The 14,507-nt window shown below is 34.9% G+C and overlaps 1 protein-coding gene across 3 annotated transcripts in view; it reads left to right on the plus strand.

Moving 5' to 3' along the window:
* LOC122755425 (WT1 associated protein) overlaps positions 1 to 10,547 on the plus strand; it is a 36,775-nt gene extending 26,228 nt beyond the window's left edge. For 2 of the 3 annotated variants that reach the window (XM_044003863.1, XM_044003862.1), the window contains exons 6-8: positions 3,376 to 3,554; positions 8,242 to 8,396; positions 9,283 to 10,547. In XM_044003863.1, the coding sequence (XP_043859798.1) occupies positions 3,376 to 3,554; positions 8,242 to 8,396; positions 9,283 to 9,863 (915 nt within the window). In that variant the 3' untranslated portion in view covers positions 9,864 to 10,547. Of the gene's footprint in view, positions 1 to 3,375; positions 4,120 to 8,241; positions 8,397 to 9,282 lie in introns of those variants that run through there. The other variant, XR_006356392.1, reaches the window with a different exon arrangement.
* Positions 10,548 to 14,507: the final 3,960 nt, after the last annotated feature.

A 14,507-nucleotide genomic window follows, 5' to 3' on the forward strand; every position in this document is an offset into this window, starting at 1 on the left:
ATGTATTAAAAAATTTGTCATCCAAAAATTGCTATTTGGTGAAAGATTTTTGTGTTTCATTGAATAAGAGAATTGAAAACCTGACCTCAAAAGGAACTTAGGGGTCTGCTTCATTTTCTGTTCTAACAACTCCCTGGGGGCAGCTAGGTGGCACAGTGGATAAAGCACCGGCCCTGGATTCAGGAGAATTTGAGTTCAAATTTGGCTTCAAGGGGCATCTAGGTGGAGCAGTGGATAGAGCACCGGTCCTGGATTCAGGAGAACTTGAGTTCAAATTTGGCTCCAAGGAGCAGCTAGGTGGTGCAGTGGATAGAGCACCAGCCTTGGATTCAGGAGGACCTAAGTTCAAATCCAGCCTCACTTAACACTTACTAGCTGTATGATCCTGGGCAAGTCACTTAACCCCAATTGCCTCACACACACACACACACACACACACACACCCCAAAAAAAAAAAACACCCCAACTCCCTGTTTCCAATTCCATGTTAGAAGAAGATAATATCCCCTTCCAGGCCAAGTCACCTGGGAATTAAGGGGAGGTACTTGTGACAGGACACTATCAGAAATTTCCCTTTATACTACCAAGAAAATTGTTAATTGAATATGTTATTTTCAGAGACTTTCTCCCGCTTTGCTATTGTCACTCAATGGTACTGTCATTATATAAAGCAAAATAGGTGTTTAGCTTCTAGGTTCTTGCAGAGGTAGATTTGACTGGGATATGTTATAAATTACCACCATCATTGTTAATAAGAAGGTATAGTACTTATTGATACCATAAAAATTTCCAAAACATTATGAATGAGTTAACTGATTATTTTATGTTTTGGATAATTTCTTGATTGACTTCAGTGTTCTAGAGGCATTGGTCCAATATATTCAGTTATTTTTGCCCTAATTGTATCTTCATATCCATGAAGAAAGAAAGCAAGCAAGGGATCATTGTATCTTCCTCACTGGTTTTGTCCTGATTTTTTAAAAATGTCTTTGAAATGGGACTTGTCTATTAGAACTTAAAAATTCCCATAAGCAACTAAATTTGCATCAGCACTCTTGGGATCATTTATGAATTGTTATATGGTTGTATATGAATTAGCATTGCAATTACCAATGGTTATGTGTTTATAGAGGTGTCATGGCAGGGGATAGAGAGCTGGCCTCTGAGCCAGCAAAACCCTGTTCAAGTCCCAACTTGGACACATCCTGCCCATGTGACCCAAGGCAACCTCAATGCGGTCTAAGCAGCTCTGAGACCATAAATTGCAGAGAAGTTGCCAGCCTGCACTGATAGACAAAAGTCCCTCTTCTGGAGCTCCTTTGCACCAGTGAAATCACAGGTCCAACCCTATCCTGTTCTGTTCCTATGTATTATACAGTCCTAAATATATAGCCAGTGTGATAAATTCTCCATAAACATTTTTAAAATCTTAATTTTAGGTAGAACACAAGGGCTTTTAAAGATATCCACAAAATAAATGTACAATGAAATAAGTTAAATGATCCCTACAGTGTGCCACTTAAAGAACAGAGCAAAGGTGTTTTAAAAATATCAGCTGTGACCTTTTTTTAGCTTTGGGCCAGGTCACCTGAACTAAATCCACTTTGGGGTAAGAGGATTAATGTTAGTACAGTTGTATTTTATAAATTGCTAATATAAATTTATACAGTGTGCCCCATGAGTCTTAGTGCAGTTTTAAGCTTTAATAAAGTATGAATACTACAAACTTACCCCCAAAATTGAAAGTATTTAAATTTTTTTAATGTTGATGTTTCTTAATAAAATTCAACATAACCACCATCTTATGCTAAACAACTATTAATTTTCAAGCTTCATAAAAACTTTCATCAGCTTCTGGTCAATGAATGAAAGGACTGCATTTGTCTTCTTAGCCTTAAGATCATCCAAAGAATAAGCTTTTGATTCATACTTGACAGTTCTGTCATCACCCCACAAGAAAAAATCTAATGGAGATAGATCAAGTGACTACGGTGGCCAAGCAAGAGGACCTTCTACTGATTCCCCCCCAGTCTAAGAAAGTATCATTGACAAACTGTTCCATGCACACACAATGCATGGCATGGTTATATCTTATTTAAATTTATTTTAATTTTATAAAACTAAATAAGTATAAATGAAATTTAAATAATTAAACTTTCAAATGATGCTTTTTGTAATTTGTAGCATTTATACTTCACTAGGACTTTAGGGACATCGTGTACAGTGAGAATTTTACTATGCCAATAAACAATCATGATGTGAACAATTGGGTATTTTGTGTGCAAATATGCTGGGAGGTTGGTATACTCTGCTGGGGGCTGTACATAAGTGTTGGCTATATATTTTAAGTTCCTATTTATATTACAACTTTGTTAATTCTGTCATACCACATTTTTGTCTTTTTCTAAAAATCAAATTAAAGGCCAGAACTTTTCACTTTCTAATCTATTTTTCCACATTTATGTTTGTGAGAAACAGTATAGCAGCCTGGGAGTCAAGACAACCTGAATTCAAGTCTTTCTTCTGTCATATACTAGTGATGTGACTCAGGACAAGTTACTTTCTCAGTGTCCCAGGCAACTCAGTTACATAAGTTGAAGATAAGGATTAGTAGGGAAGAATTTCCTCACTAGGAATTCTGTTTACCAGTAAAATCACATTTGTGTATCTAGACCCTGCCTCAAAAGTTTTAGTTTAATATTTTTGGCCTTGGTTTTTGGTTATATTTTTGTAGTGGGTTTTATATTTAGTAGTTTGCACAGATGTGCATAGATATAGGTATATAGATATATATGAACTAAAGATGTGCTTTTTGTTTTTCAGACCAGTGAATTTTCAGTCTTTTACACTGTTTTTATGACAACTACTTGATTTCAAACTGCATACCAGTGTTAGACAGTACACTAACTTGTCATAGTTGTATGGGGATTCTTTTTTATGCAATATAAATTGCAATTCTGTAGACCTGTGTTTTTCTAAGTTAAATCAATTTTTCTTTCCATGATAATGTTTTGAAAACAGAAATTGCTTACTCCTTGGAACTATTCAATTTCTGTCCTGTAGGCTTAGACAATAGTTGAACAGCATTTTATTTCTAATCCCAAATGCTTTTGAAGTCACAAAAGATACAGTCTTTGAATTTAGGCTTGCAGTTTAAATAGTAAAATCAAGCAGCCTAACAAAGACTTAGAGCTATTTGAAAGCACTTGGAAAGGCTTTTAACAGGTTTTATTTAATCAGTTTAAGCAAGTATTTTTTCTTTGTGGGACTCTTTTTTTTTTTCTAAGCTCATTGCTATTTGAACTGTTTTCTTTGAAACTAACATGAACTCTTTCTTTAATGTGGTAGTAATAATTTATTTTTTATTTTGCACAGACTCAAATCCAGTACCTCAAACAAGTTCAGCAGCCTAGTGTTGCCCAACTGAGATCAACTATGGTGGACCCAGCAATCAACTTGTTTTTCCTAAAAATGAAAGGTGAACTGGAACAGACTAAAGACAAACTGGAACAAGCCCAAAATGAACTGAGTGCCTGGAAATTTACGCCTGATAGGTAAACAAAACATACTCCCCAGTCAAGACTTCCCTGACAGTCCCACTACGAGAATGCTATGGTGGGACAGCCAAGTACTCGTTTCCACACCAAGACTCAGACGTTTTGAGCCAAAAAAAGCCACATTCTTATACTGTCCAGCTTGTAATGCTTAATGTAAAACTTACCAGATGAACCTTGTGTTTCAGCTTTTTCTCTCCTCCCCCCCCTTGCTTCAGAGGCCTGACAGCGTCGGACTATTCCGAAGAAGTGGCCAACTCCGAAAAAATTCCCTTTCTAGAACATGTAGACACTTGACGAGTGTTTCTGTTTGAAGAAAATAGAGGGAGAAACAGAAGTCTTAAGTCTGTGGCACACTGTGTCTACAGACAGTTTGGAGGAAAGAAAACCTAGAGATTTTAAATCATGAATTGAACATGTAAAATTCCAGTAAAATGTAAAAATGGAATATGCTTCGCTCTTAACCTTGAGCCTAGTGACTTAGAGACACTAGAAGTCAGTTTTGCCAATAAGACTGTGGACTTCCTGCTTATTCTTTGAACTTCTGGGTCAAAACTCAAATGAGGTGAATTTTGCTATATCTATATCTATATATAAAGGGTTTATTTGCTTCAATAGTGATGACAGGATCAAGTAACACATACCAGTCATAGTTCTTATGCTTACCTTGGAGCCCATCTAGTTTGAGGCTCTTTTGTGGTTTTAAGCAATGGTTTGTTCTTTGGTTGCAAATGATTTGGATAATTTGATTCAGGACTGTACAAAAATGAAGGTGTAGTATCTATAGATTTAAATTGTCTGAAGCATTATATATAAGCAATAATTTCACAACTAAATTGTTTAAAGATATTGGTTGTGATAAACCTCCCTGCATTATTTTTTGCAGTACTAAGAAAATTATTACATCTCCACATTATAATGGCAACCGTTCTTGAGTGTTAATGGGGATGTGTTTTTATTTCATATTGTACTGGGGCCTTTTGTAATTATTTTCTTGACTTAAAATATGCCTTGAAATAGTTGTAATAGCTCAAGGAATTCTATTGGTTTTATTCTGTTGTATTTTGAATAATTGGGGGCTATTAAGGGCAGTTTGGAAGAGTGTTGTTGTGCTCTTCAAGATGAAGGAAAAAGGCTTTTATTTCTCACTTCTTAAAGACCTGCATTATCCAGCTGATATCAGTCAAGGAGCTTTGTCATTCTTGGTACTTTTTGTCATTTTGTCCCAAGATGTTGCAGTATTATTGTGGGACACCTTCACACAATGCCTGCCTGAAGATTGGGGTGTCAATCTTGGAAATGTGGGCTGGCGGAATTTTGATGTTTTGTGGATTGGCAAAGTCTAGTGTTCGTTGCTTGCAAATCCATTTGCTCCCTTAGATAAATAAGGCATTACTTCTTCATGTCTCCATCCGACTATCCTGGAGGTGAATTTTTTTCTTCAGATCATTCTATAAATCACCAGTTCAAGTTTTCATAAGGTGATATTGGATTCTAAGATGAGTGGAAGATAAATGTTCCAGCATGTCCCAGCGTTTAAATGTAATTTTTATGAAAGGTGACTTAAGTTCTCTCTTAATCATTCAAATCAATTGTAAGTATCTTGAATGTGTATGATTTAGGGAACTGTTATGTGGGGCAGCGGGAGGGCTGGGGGCGGGTATTTGTATAATTTTCAGCAAAAACAAAAAAACCATGGTTCCAATTGAGTCTGTGTTTGAAATTAGCCAATTTGTCACGGCATGGAGACTTTTGTATGAACTTTTTTCTCATTAAAGGTAAAAGAGAATGGTTTCAATATCATAGGAAATTTTATTGATTTGATGTGTACTTACTCAAGGCAGTATGACATTTTTTTTTAACTTGCTACACAGGTAACTAAAAAGGATTCTTGAGGTCTACATTTTTTTTTTAAATTGCAGAATATAGAAGAGATTTTATTAATTATATGATTGTCTTTAAATGGATTATCATTGGTTTAGCAGTGTTTTGTATAGTTCAAATAGAAATTGATAATTGTTTCCATATATGTAATTTAATTCTTAATTTTGAGGGGGAGAAGAACTTAGAAAAATGTTTACGACTTATTTGTTTGAAGATAACATTTTAGAAACCTCTTGACTACTAATAAATACCAGTGTTTTTGAATTACCCATTTGCATTGAAATATCGAAGTAGCTGTATCTCTTAGGTGTCCAAATTCCCTCTAAAAGAAAAAAAAAGTAGGGGAATGTCATCATACAACATTACGTCCCTTTTCAAAATACTTATTTAATGATTATATTTGACTTGTGGGTTGAAAAATTGTAGTTCCAAATTTTAAAATTATTCTTGAGATAGGGTTTCTTTTTTCCCCATATAGTCTTACTGCTACATTAAATGTAGTTTTGGTATAGTTACTATCCCATGATGGGTACCTCAAGCAGAATACAATAACCATCTTAGAAATAGAGTAATTGCATCAATATTAGAAATAGAAGGAAACATCATTAAAATGTTTCAAAAAAGATCTAAATCTCTTTGTGTATACAAAACAATTTCTTGTTATATTTTGTAATACATGGAGTTAAATGTCATACTTAAAATTGAAGGAGAAAAACTAGTTCAATTGATTTTATAATTAATATCTGTTTATATTCTTGCATAAATTGGCATGTCAGGAATAATTCACACGGTAGTCAAAAACACTGATTTTGCTCATTTCTGCAGTTACTACACAGAAAGTAAATTGCCAAAAAGTATTTATGAAGAAAAATTTGACATTCTCTTGTTTCTGAGCGACCATAACATCCATTTCAAAGTACATCTTTACTACATACATTTCCTAGTTGATTCTTAATTAGTAGTAAAAATTTAGCAACTATAACATTACAAATTACAGGTTACATTCTGGGGAAGCATTCCACAGAATTTGGAGCTCTTAGTGGCAGTGAAGTGAGCAAGGATACTAAAAGTAAACCAAATCTTTTTTTTTTAATATAATGCAACAGAATATTTTCCTTAATAGGTGTTGACTTGTAGCTTGACTGAAAAAATGTTTGTGTTTTTGTAATTGCTTTTGTTTTGCCTAAGCCTCCATTGTCTGGGTTTACCCATAGTTCATATTTCATAGGAAAATCAGTTAACCAATTCATATTTTGCATTTGAAATTGAACATTTACTTGAATTAACTACAAGACCTGACATTGGACATCGCATCAAGGACAAAGTACAAGTGGTTGTATAAATTCCCATTGTTAAGTTTTCAAGACTTGACTGGACCAGATGCCATTTGGAGCAACACATATGGGAAACCTAAAGGAAAGATTAAAGAGAGCACAGTGTTGGCACTGATTTTTTTTTTTAATATATAACCTGTTTTAAGTTTTCAGAAAAAAAAAATCACAAATGAGACACCTGATTTAAAGCTTTGATCAAATTATTTATAATAGCTGAATTTAGCTTTTTTTTTCTTTACCTAAGATGTCTATGAGTTTGAAACTTAGTGATAGGAGTATCCTTCAACATTCATTATGAAAGATTTTTAAAATTTAATCAGTTTTTGTTTTTGGTTTTGGTTTTTTGTGAGGTAATTGGGGTTAAGTGACTTGCCTAGGGTCACACAGCTAGTAAGTGTCAAATGTCTGAGGCCATATTTGAACTCAGGTCCTCCTGACTCCAGGGCCGGTACTCTATCCACTGCCCCACCTAGCTGCCCTTTAACAAGTTTTTTTAAAAGAGATTTGAAATGTATATGATGAAAAAAGGTCCATATTATTTGTTGCTGAACAAGATTTTTTTTTCTCCCAGTTTGTAGGCAAACTGCATTGAGCGGGGTTTAGATTTATATATTTTCTATTGCTATATTTTACACATAGTTCCCTATAATGGTTTTCATAAAGTATGAATAGCCTAGTTTGGTAGATACTCATTTTTGCATCATTGTTTGAAATATCTTCTAGTCCTATCCTGTCCCCAGATACCTCATTTTGTAAATGATAATTATAAATATCTAAAAATAAAGTGTTTTCATGAACCCCAAATTGACTTATAGATGAGTCCAAGTTTAGGGAAAACTAATGTACAAAAAAAGTTTATAAAACTGGTAAATTAGGGACTATGTATTTCCATTAATAGATTCTTTGCTTTAGAAAAGGAATGAGAGGGGCAGCTAGATGGCGCAGTGGATAGAGCACTGGCCTTGGATTCAAGAGGACCTGAGTTCAAATCCCACCTCAGACACTTAACACTAGCTGTGTGACCAAAGATGTTTGAGTGTTCCTAAGAGGTCAGATGTAAATTAAAATACTCTAGAATAAGGGGTTATTTATCTGAAATATATATATATATATTGCTAACACTTCCAACATAACCATTCCTGCAAACATACACTTCAGCATATGTATGTTGAGACAGATTTTTACATTATATTTTCCTTAAATCAGGGCATTCCTGATGTGCCTATTTTGAATATTTTTAAGTTTTGCTTTTTCTGACATCAAGTAACTGGAATGCTGAAGATCAACATGCACAAGAGGAAAAAGTGGTAATTATAGGGACATTTACTGTTGTGACATAGCTATTTTGAGCTATAATATGTAAATTGTAATGTCTGGAAATCATTTACTATCACTATTAAAATTATAATCAAGGAAGATTACAAAAGATTTTGTCTTCATTTTGTGATGGATGGCTCTTTCCTTTGCAGCCAAACAGGCAAAAAGTTAATGGCGAAGTGTCGAATGCTTATTCAGGAGAATCAAGAGCTTGGAAGGCAACTGTCCCAGGGACGTATTGCACAACTTGAAGCAGAGTTGGCTTTACAGAAGAAATATAGTGAAGAACTTAAGAGCAGTCAGGATGGTAAGGGCTTACTTTCTGAACAGTGTTTCCTTGAAAATTTTGCACTGGCTTTAAAAATCTGCCAGCTCAAATGTAGTAGTTCAAGTTGTAATACAGGATTACCTTCTTTACATGACCAGGTGAAGAAGTATTTAAAGGATGGGAAAGGGGGCAGGAGTCAACAAAAGGACATTTAAACTAGATTTCTTATGAAAACAAAGTCATATCCTTTGCTGTCCAAATCATTAAATGAATATGCATGTATATCAAGTGCTTAAGGGAGACAAGGCAGCATATCTATACTCTGACCAGTTTGCATAATTGCAGCCATCCTGTTTCTCCTTTTGTTTAGCAGCTATGGAGACAATAGAAATATATGGAGTGAAATATCTGAGAATTTATTCTGCAGATGAAAATTCATATTTGAAATATGTATGAACTTAATTAGAATAAGTTGGTCAAATAATATCTTAACAATACATTATCTGGTACTTATACTTTTAGTAAGCAGAATTATGAGTTTTATAAACCTATGCTTTATCCATATAGCCTAGTAAAATTTGCAACATATTTGTTGTTTTTCTTAAGTGACTTAGAGGTTTTTAGGCAAGTATGCCTTTTCCTTTCAAGAGTCTTCTCTCCTTCCTTTTTTCTAAATCCTAAAAATGTGTTTTGTAACTATTTTGCAAAATTAAATAAAATTAGTGCCTTGAGTGGATTTCTTAATTAGCTGTGGTTACAAGTAAAAATTATTTTCCATGAATTGTATTCAGAATTCATATATCTTGATGTAGTAGGCTGTTCTACTTAAGTGCCCTTGTTTGAATTCTAGATAATAGCATTACTATCTTTCTAAAATTTGTTTTTAAATGATATTAAAAGCAGATTTGACTTTTTCTTTGTACAGAACTCAATGACTTCATTATTCAGCTTGACGAAGAGGTAGAGGGTATGCAGAGTACCATTCTAGTTCTTCAGCAACAATTGAAGGAGACTCGTCAGCAGTTGGCTCAGTATCAGCAGCAGTCCCAGGCCTCAGTCCCAGGTACCAGCAGGACTCCATCTTCTGAGCCTTTAGACCAGGGAGAAGTGATGGGTAAAGACTGCAGCCGTCTAGCTAATGGACCAAGTAACGGCAGCTCCTCCCATCAGAGGACGTCTGGGCCTGGATTTTTTAGGGAGGGTAACACAACAGAAGATGACTTTCCTACATCTCCAGGGAATGGTAATAAGGTCTCCAACAACTCTGAAGAGAGAACTGGCAGAGGAGGTAGTAGTTACATAAACCAACTCAGTACGGGGTATGAAAGTGTAGACTCTCCCACGGGCAGTGAAAACTCTCTCACACACCACTCAAATGACACAGACTCCAATCATGATCCTCAAGAGGAGAAAGCAGTGACTGGGAAAGGTAACCGAACTGTGGGTTCCCGTCATGTTCAGAATGGTTTGGACTCAAGTGTAAATGTACAGGGCTCAGTTTTGTAACATTTTTCCAGCAACATTTTTATACAGTGTCATTTAATTTGGGAGAGGATACTGTCCAGAAACAATTTTAATTAGTGCATACTTTTTGTCACAATTTGCCTTTTTGTGCAGTGTGGGTTTTTTTTGTTTGTTTTTGTTTTTTGTTTTTTTTTTCCCTTGCTTCAATACCTCTGCCACTTTGGAAATTGTAACAGTTAATTACGTTGAACGTTGCTAAAAGGACGTTTGTGTAGGCTCAAGTTATTTTTATATGAGTTAATGTGAAGTTGAAAATGGAAATAATTTCCACAAAGTATAACACAATGATGTCTGTACAAATCCATGTATATCTAGAACCCGTGCTGTGTAAGGGCATTCTTACTCATTGTTCTTATCCTTATGCAACATTCAGACTTGTCATAGTAGTTGTGGGTTTATGACTGCCAAGTTTGCCCAGTACAGTAGTTTTATCACTAAAAGTTGGACTGTTGATGGAGTCCCGTAGTAGTTTCAGTGTTAATTACAGTTTTTTCCACCTTACATCTGTGCATTTTCTCTTTAGGTGACTGAATGTTTAAGAATTTTGTGTGCATAGTTACTCAGTTTTTATGAACTGTTGTATCCTGTTAATGCAGATTGCTCTGTGACTCCACTATATCTTACCTGTACTGACCAAACCTAAATAAAGATTTTTAATAATGTAAATCCTTCATTAGTTGTTTTTTAGTATTCAGTAGCACTGTATTCCATGAACATCTGAATTCCAATTCATCATACTTCAACCAGGAGCAAGACTGAGACCTAAGTTTGTGCTAAGTCTAGGACACTTTTAAAGAAGGGCAAATAGTGTTTGGTTTAATTTTAGTTCAATCTAGTAAATTTTGTTGTTGATGCTTGTTTTGAATATTAATGCTGTTTCAATTCTACTTCTGCATCATTAATACTGTGGTATATTAGAATTTGTAATTGTATAATATGCCATGATAAGAAAAAATACATTTTCTGATCATAGGATCAAGTCTAAATAGTTTTTTATTTAGTGGCTAGCCATTTCTAGTCACAGGTGAACAAATGATTTTGGAAGTTTTGTGTAATGGGAGCAAAACATTGTCTCTAAGGATTTAGTTATGTTGGGGTGATTAATTAGGGTATTTTAAAATATATACTCTTAAAGAAGTTTTTTAAAAATGCATTGCCAAAAGCAAAATATATGATTTAGTCATTATTAGACTAACTGAAGTAGCACAGAAGTTGTCGGGAAAAATTTAAGCCTAATAGAAATAACTGATACCTGACACAAATAATACAGTGTAAGCCCATTTGGAAAAAAAAAAAATTTTAACTGGTGTATGGGTAAATTATAAGTCTTCAGTGGTATGTAAAATGTCCCACTAGACTGTCTTGAAATCTTGGTATATGTAAGATGTCAAAATGAATTATTAGTATCCTGCACTATCTTATATAAATGGATTTGTAATTTTCTTGTTCATGTTTTAATACTTAAAAGTAATAATTGGTTCCCTCAAAATATCCATCAGAATGTGTTTTTAAAATAATTGTACCTGTTCTTGAAATCACTAGTCCCCTAATATCAATAGTGCAAGCATAGTAAATGTACTAGTAATATTGAACTTAGTAAATGTTGATAATTTGTTTTTACTAGGGTTGTGTGTTTATGTTAATGAGTAGTATCAAATGTGTAGATAAACAATTCTTGAATGTAGGATCTTTTCCCATGTAAATGCATCAAAATATAATTAATTTCATCATATGTATTTCCTACGTATGATCCAAGATTATCAAAAGGGGTTCTCAGCTTCTACAGAGTATTCCTTATTGTCCAGGTATAAAATGTTTGAAGTTTTTTTTGGGGGGGGTTGGTGGGGTTTTTTTTTTTTACTAGCCTTAATTTAAAAGCTTAAATTAATAGTCTTCAAATATGTTTTTTTGGTGAGGCAATTGGGGTTAAGTGACTTGCCCAGGGTCACATAGCTAGTAAGTGTTAAGTGTCTGAGGCCGGATTTGAACTCAGGTCCTCCTGAATCCAGGGCCAGTGCTCTATCCACTGCTCCACCTAGCTGCCCCCAAATATGTTTTTAAAATCAAAAAGGATGCCTTGGCTTTCTTTAATTTTTTCAAGATTGTGCTTTGCTTCTCTCTGAGAATGATGGAGGACAAAGGAAAGTATCCTATATAAGTATTTTATTGAATTTCCTCTGGAAATGAGTAGTACTCAATAGGAGAGAAAGTTATATTGAAGCTTCAACAAGGTTAATACAACACATGTACATTATAAATCATTGAGGGTTTTGAAATAGAAAGAAAAAACATTCTATGAGGAGTTTCTTAGGGGGTGGTGAGTGTCTTTTATGTGTGCCTTTGGAAATATATTTTCCTCCTGTGATGGATTATATAAATTCTATACTGGAGGTGACTTACAGATGAACATTTATTATCAGCTTAACCATTAAGAAAATTTCAGTAGTATATTTGAGGGCTTACTAGGCTTTCTAATCATTATATTTTATTTTGTTTTAACAAAATAATCTATGATCTCTTCTCTCCCTTACAAATATGCCAGAGATAAACATGTTTGTTTTTTTAATTCTAAATATCTTTTATAAAGCTCTCTGAATGGAAGGAAAGAATATACCTTTACCAAATGGTATTGCATAAGTACTAGCATAAAAATTAGTAACGTGGTATGAAATTAAATAGGCAAGATATCTTGGAAGTGGTTAATAAAAAAGAATGCTTTGTGTAAAATAGTTGTGACCAAAGGTAGATTTCTCTTTTGTCTACCCACTCTATCGTGTGCCTTTGGTTGTGGAAATCAGCAAATCTGAACAGTAAGTGCATTTTTCTTATGCTTCATGTTTGATTTGATGTGCTTAGTTGGAGAACAAGAGTTTTAAAAGAGCCCAATCATGAGGCTGAGTTTGAATGTAACAGGGCACTGCAGGAGAATGACATGAAAATTTTATTTACAAGAAATAATTCTGGTATCTGTATTTTCAATCCATTCTACTTTAGGAATAATTCTTTGATTGGAAGTACAGGCAGGAGACCTGGAAGACTTAACAGTGCATGAGCTGATTGGGGTGTGAACATGGATGGTTATTGTAGAATAGAAAGGAAGACTCAGTCCAGTGGCAGGTCTTGGAAACACAATGGAGAGAAAGTGAACTGGTAGTAGAATAATAGGATGTATAGAAGAGAGATATGATTTTTAGTTTTTCCAGTAACAACAATACAGATCTGACCTGTAAGCCAATCAGTTGGAAACATGAATGGCAGGTGCTGGAAATACAAGTTTGTTGTTTTTGGCGGGGCAATGGGGGTTAAGTGACTTGCCAAGGGTCACACAGCTAGTAAGTGCCAAGTGTCTGAGGCTGGATTTGAACTCAGGTACTCCTGAATCCAGGGACAGTGCTTTAACTGCGCCATCTAGCTGCCCCCTGGAAATATAAGTTTAACAATCATCTGAAGAAGGTAGGAGACTATTGGACTTGATGAACTTCCTCGAAAGGAGGTAGATTCACACCAGGATCCCAGGCTTAGAACCCTGAAAATTCTCACAGTTACTGATTGGGTAAGAAGGTAAAAAATTGCAAAAGAGATAATTACTAGGGATATAGAATGTCATAGAAGTCAAGGGAGGGAAGGAAATAAAGTGTGGTCAAGAAGAGTAGAAAGGTGTTTATATATATATATAATATATATATTTTTTTTTGCGGGGCAGTGAGGCAGGTTACTAGGGTCCAAAGATTTTGGACATATGACTGAGTGAGCCAAGGCCCTATTAAGGTAGAGTTCCGATAGAGAGTGTGAAGTATATCAAGGGTCAGGTCTACTTTGTTCTGGCACTTAGTAGTGCTGTGTATCACATATAGAAGCAAAACAAATGAGAGAATTGTGATCCGTATCAAGAGACTGGACATTTAGGAATAACTGAAGATTAGGCGGGTGAATTAAGATGCTAAGAAGTCAAATATTGAAATTACTAATACTATAATAAATTATGTCGTTCCAAGGCTCACAAATCATTTTGCATACATTCCCAACCCACACTAAACCCTCTGATCTGAAGTGGGTGCTAGTACTCTCATTTTAGGAACACTTCTTTGAAGTAAACAGGCTCAGAGAGAAAAATGATTTGGGTACAGTCAGACCTTGGTCTACGATGTAGGATAGTAGGCCCAGCAAGAGAAGTCATGATAAATCTGGGAATGAGATAGTCGAGCTGAAGATTAAACAGCCATAACAAAGATGTATTGCCTGGTGTAGATGAAGACACTGATTCTCAAACACCGCAATAAAGAGCAATCAGAAAGGCCAGAAAATAGGCTTATTTCTAATGGGAATATGTGCAATGAAACAAGCCCTAAGCAAACCACTTAAATATCTCTGGCCCCAGTTTCCTCATCTGCAGAATGAGGATAATCCTTGCATGACATACCTCTGGGATGGTAAAGATAAAACTGAAACGCACTGCTATTTTTCCCACATGTGGACATGACCAAATGATAGCATTTTTAGTCCTTAAGTAAATGTTGGGAAACAGTTTCTATGTGCCCTGGATTGTCTGAGTCACTTAGGCTTTTCTTATGCTTTCAGTATATAAAGGAGACCAAAGAACAAAATCTGTTTGAAAGTGAACACGAT

The sequence above is a fragment of the Dromiciops gliroides genome, chromosome 4 (genome assembly GCF_019393635.1).
Source record: "Dromiciops gliroides isolate mDroGli1 chromosome 4, mDroGli1.pri, whole genome shotgun sequence".
Taxonomy (NCBI): Eukaryota; Metazoa; Chordata; class Mammalia; order Microbiotheria; family Microbiotheriidae; genus Dromiciops; species Dromiciops gliroides.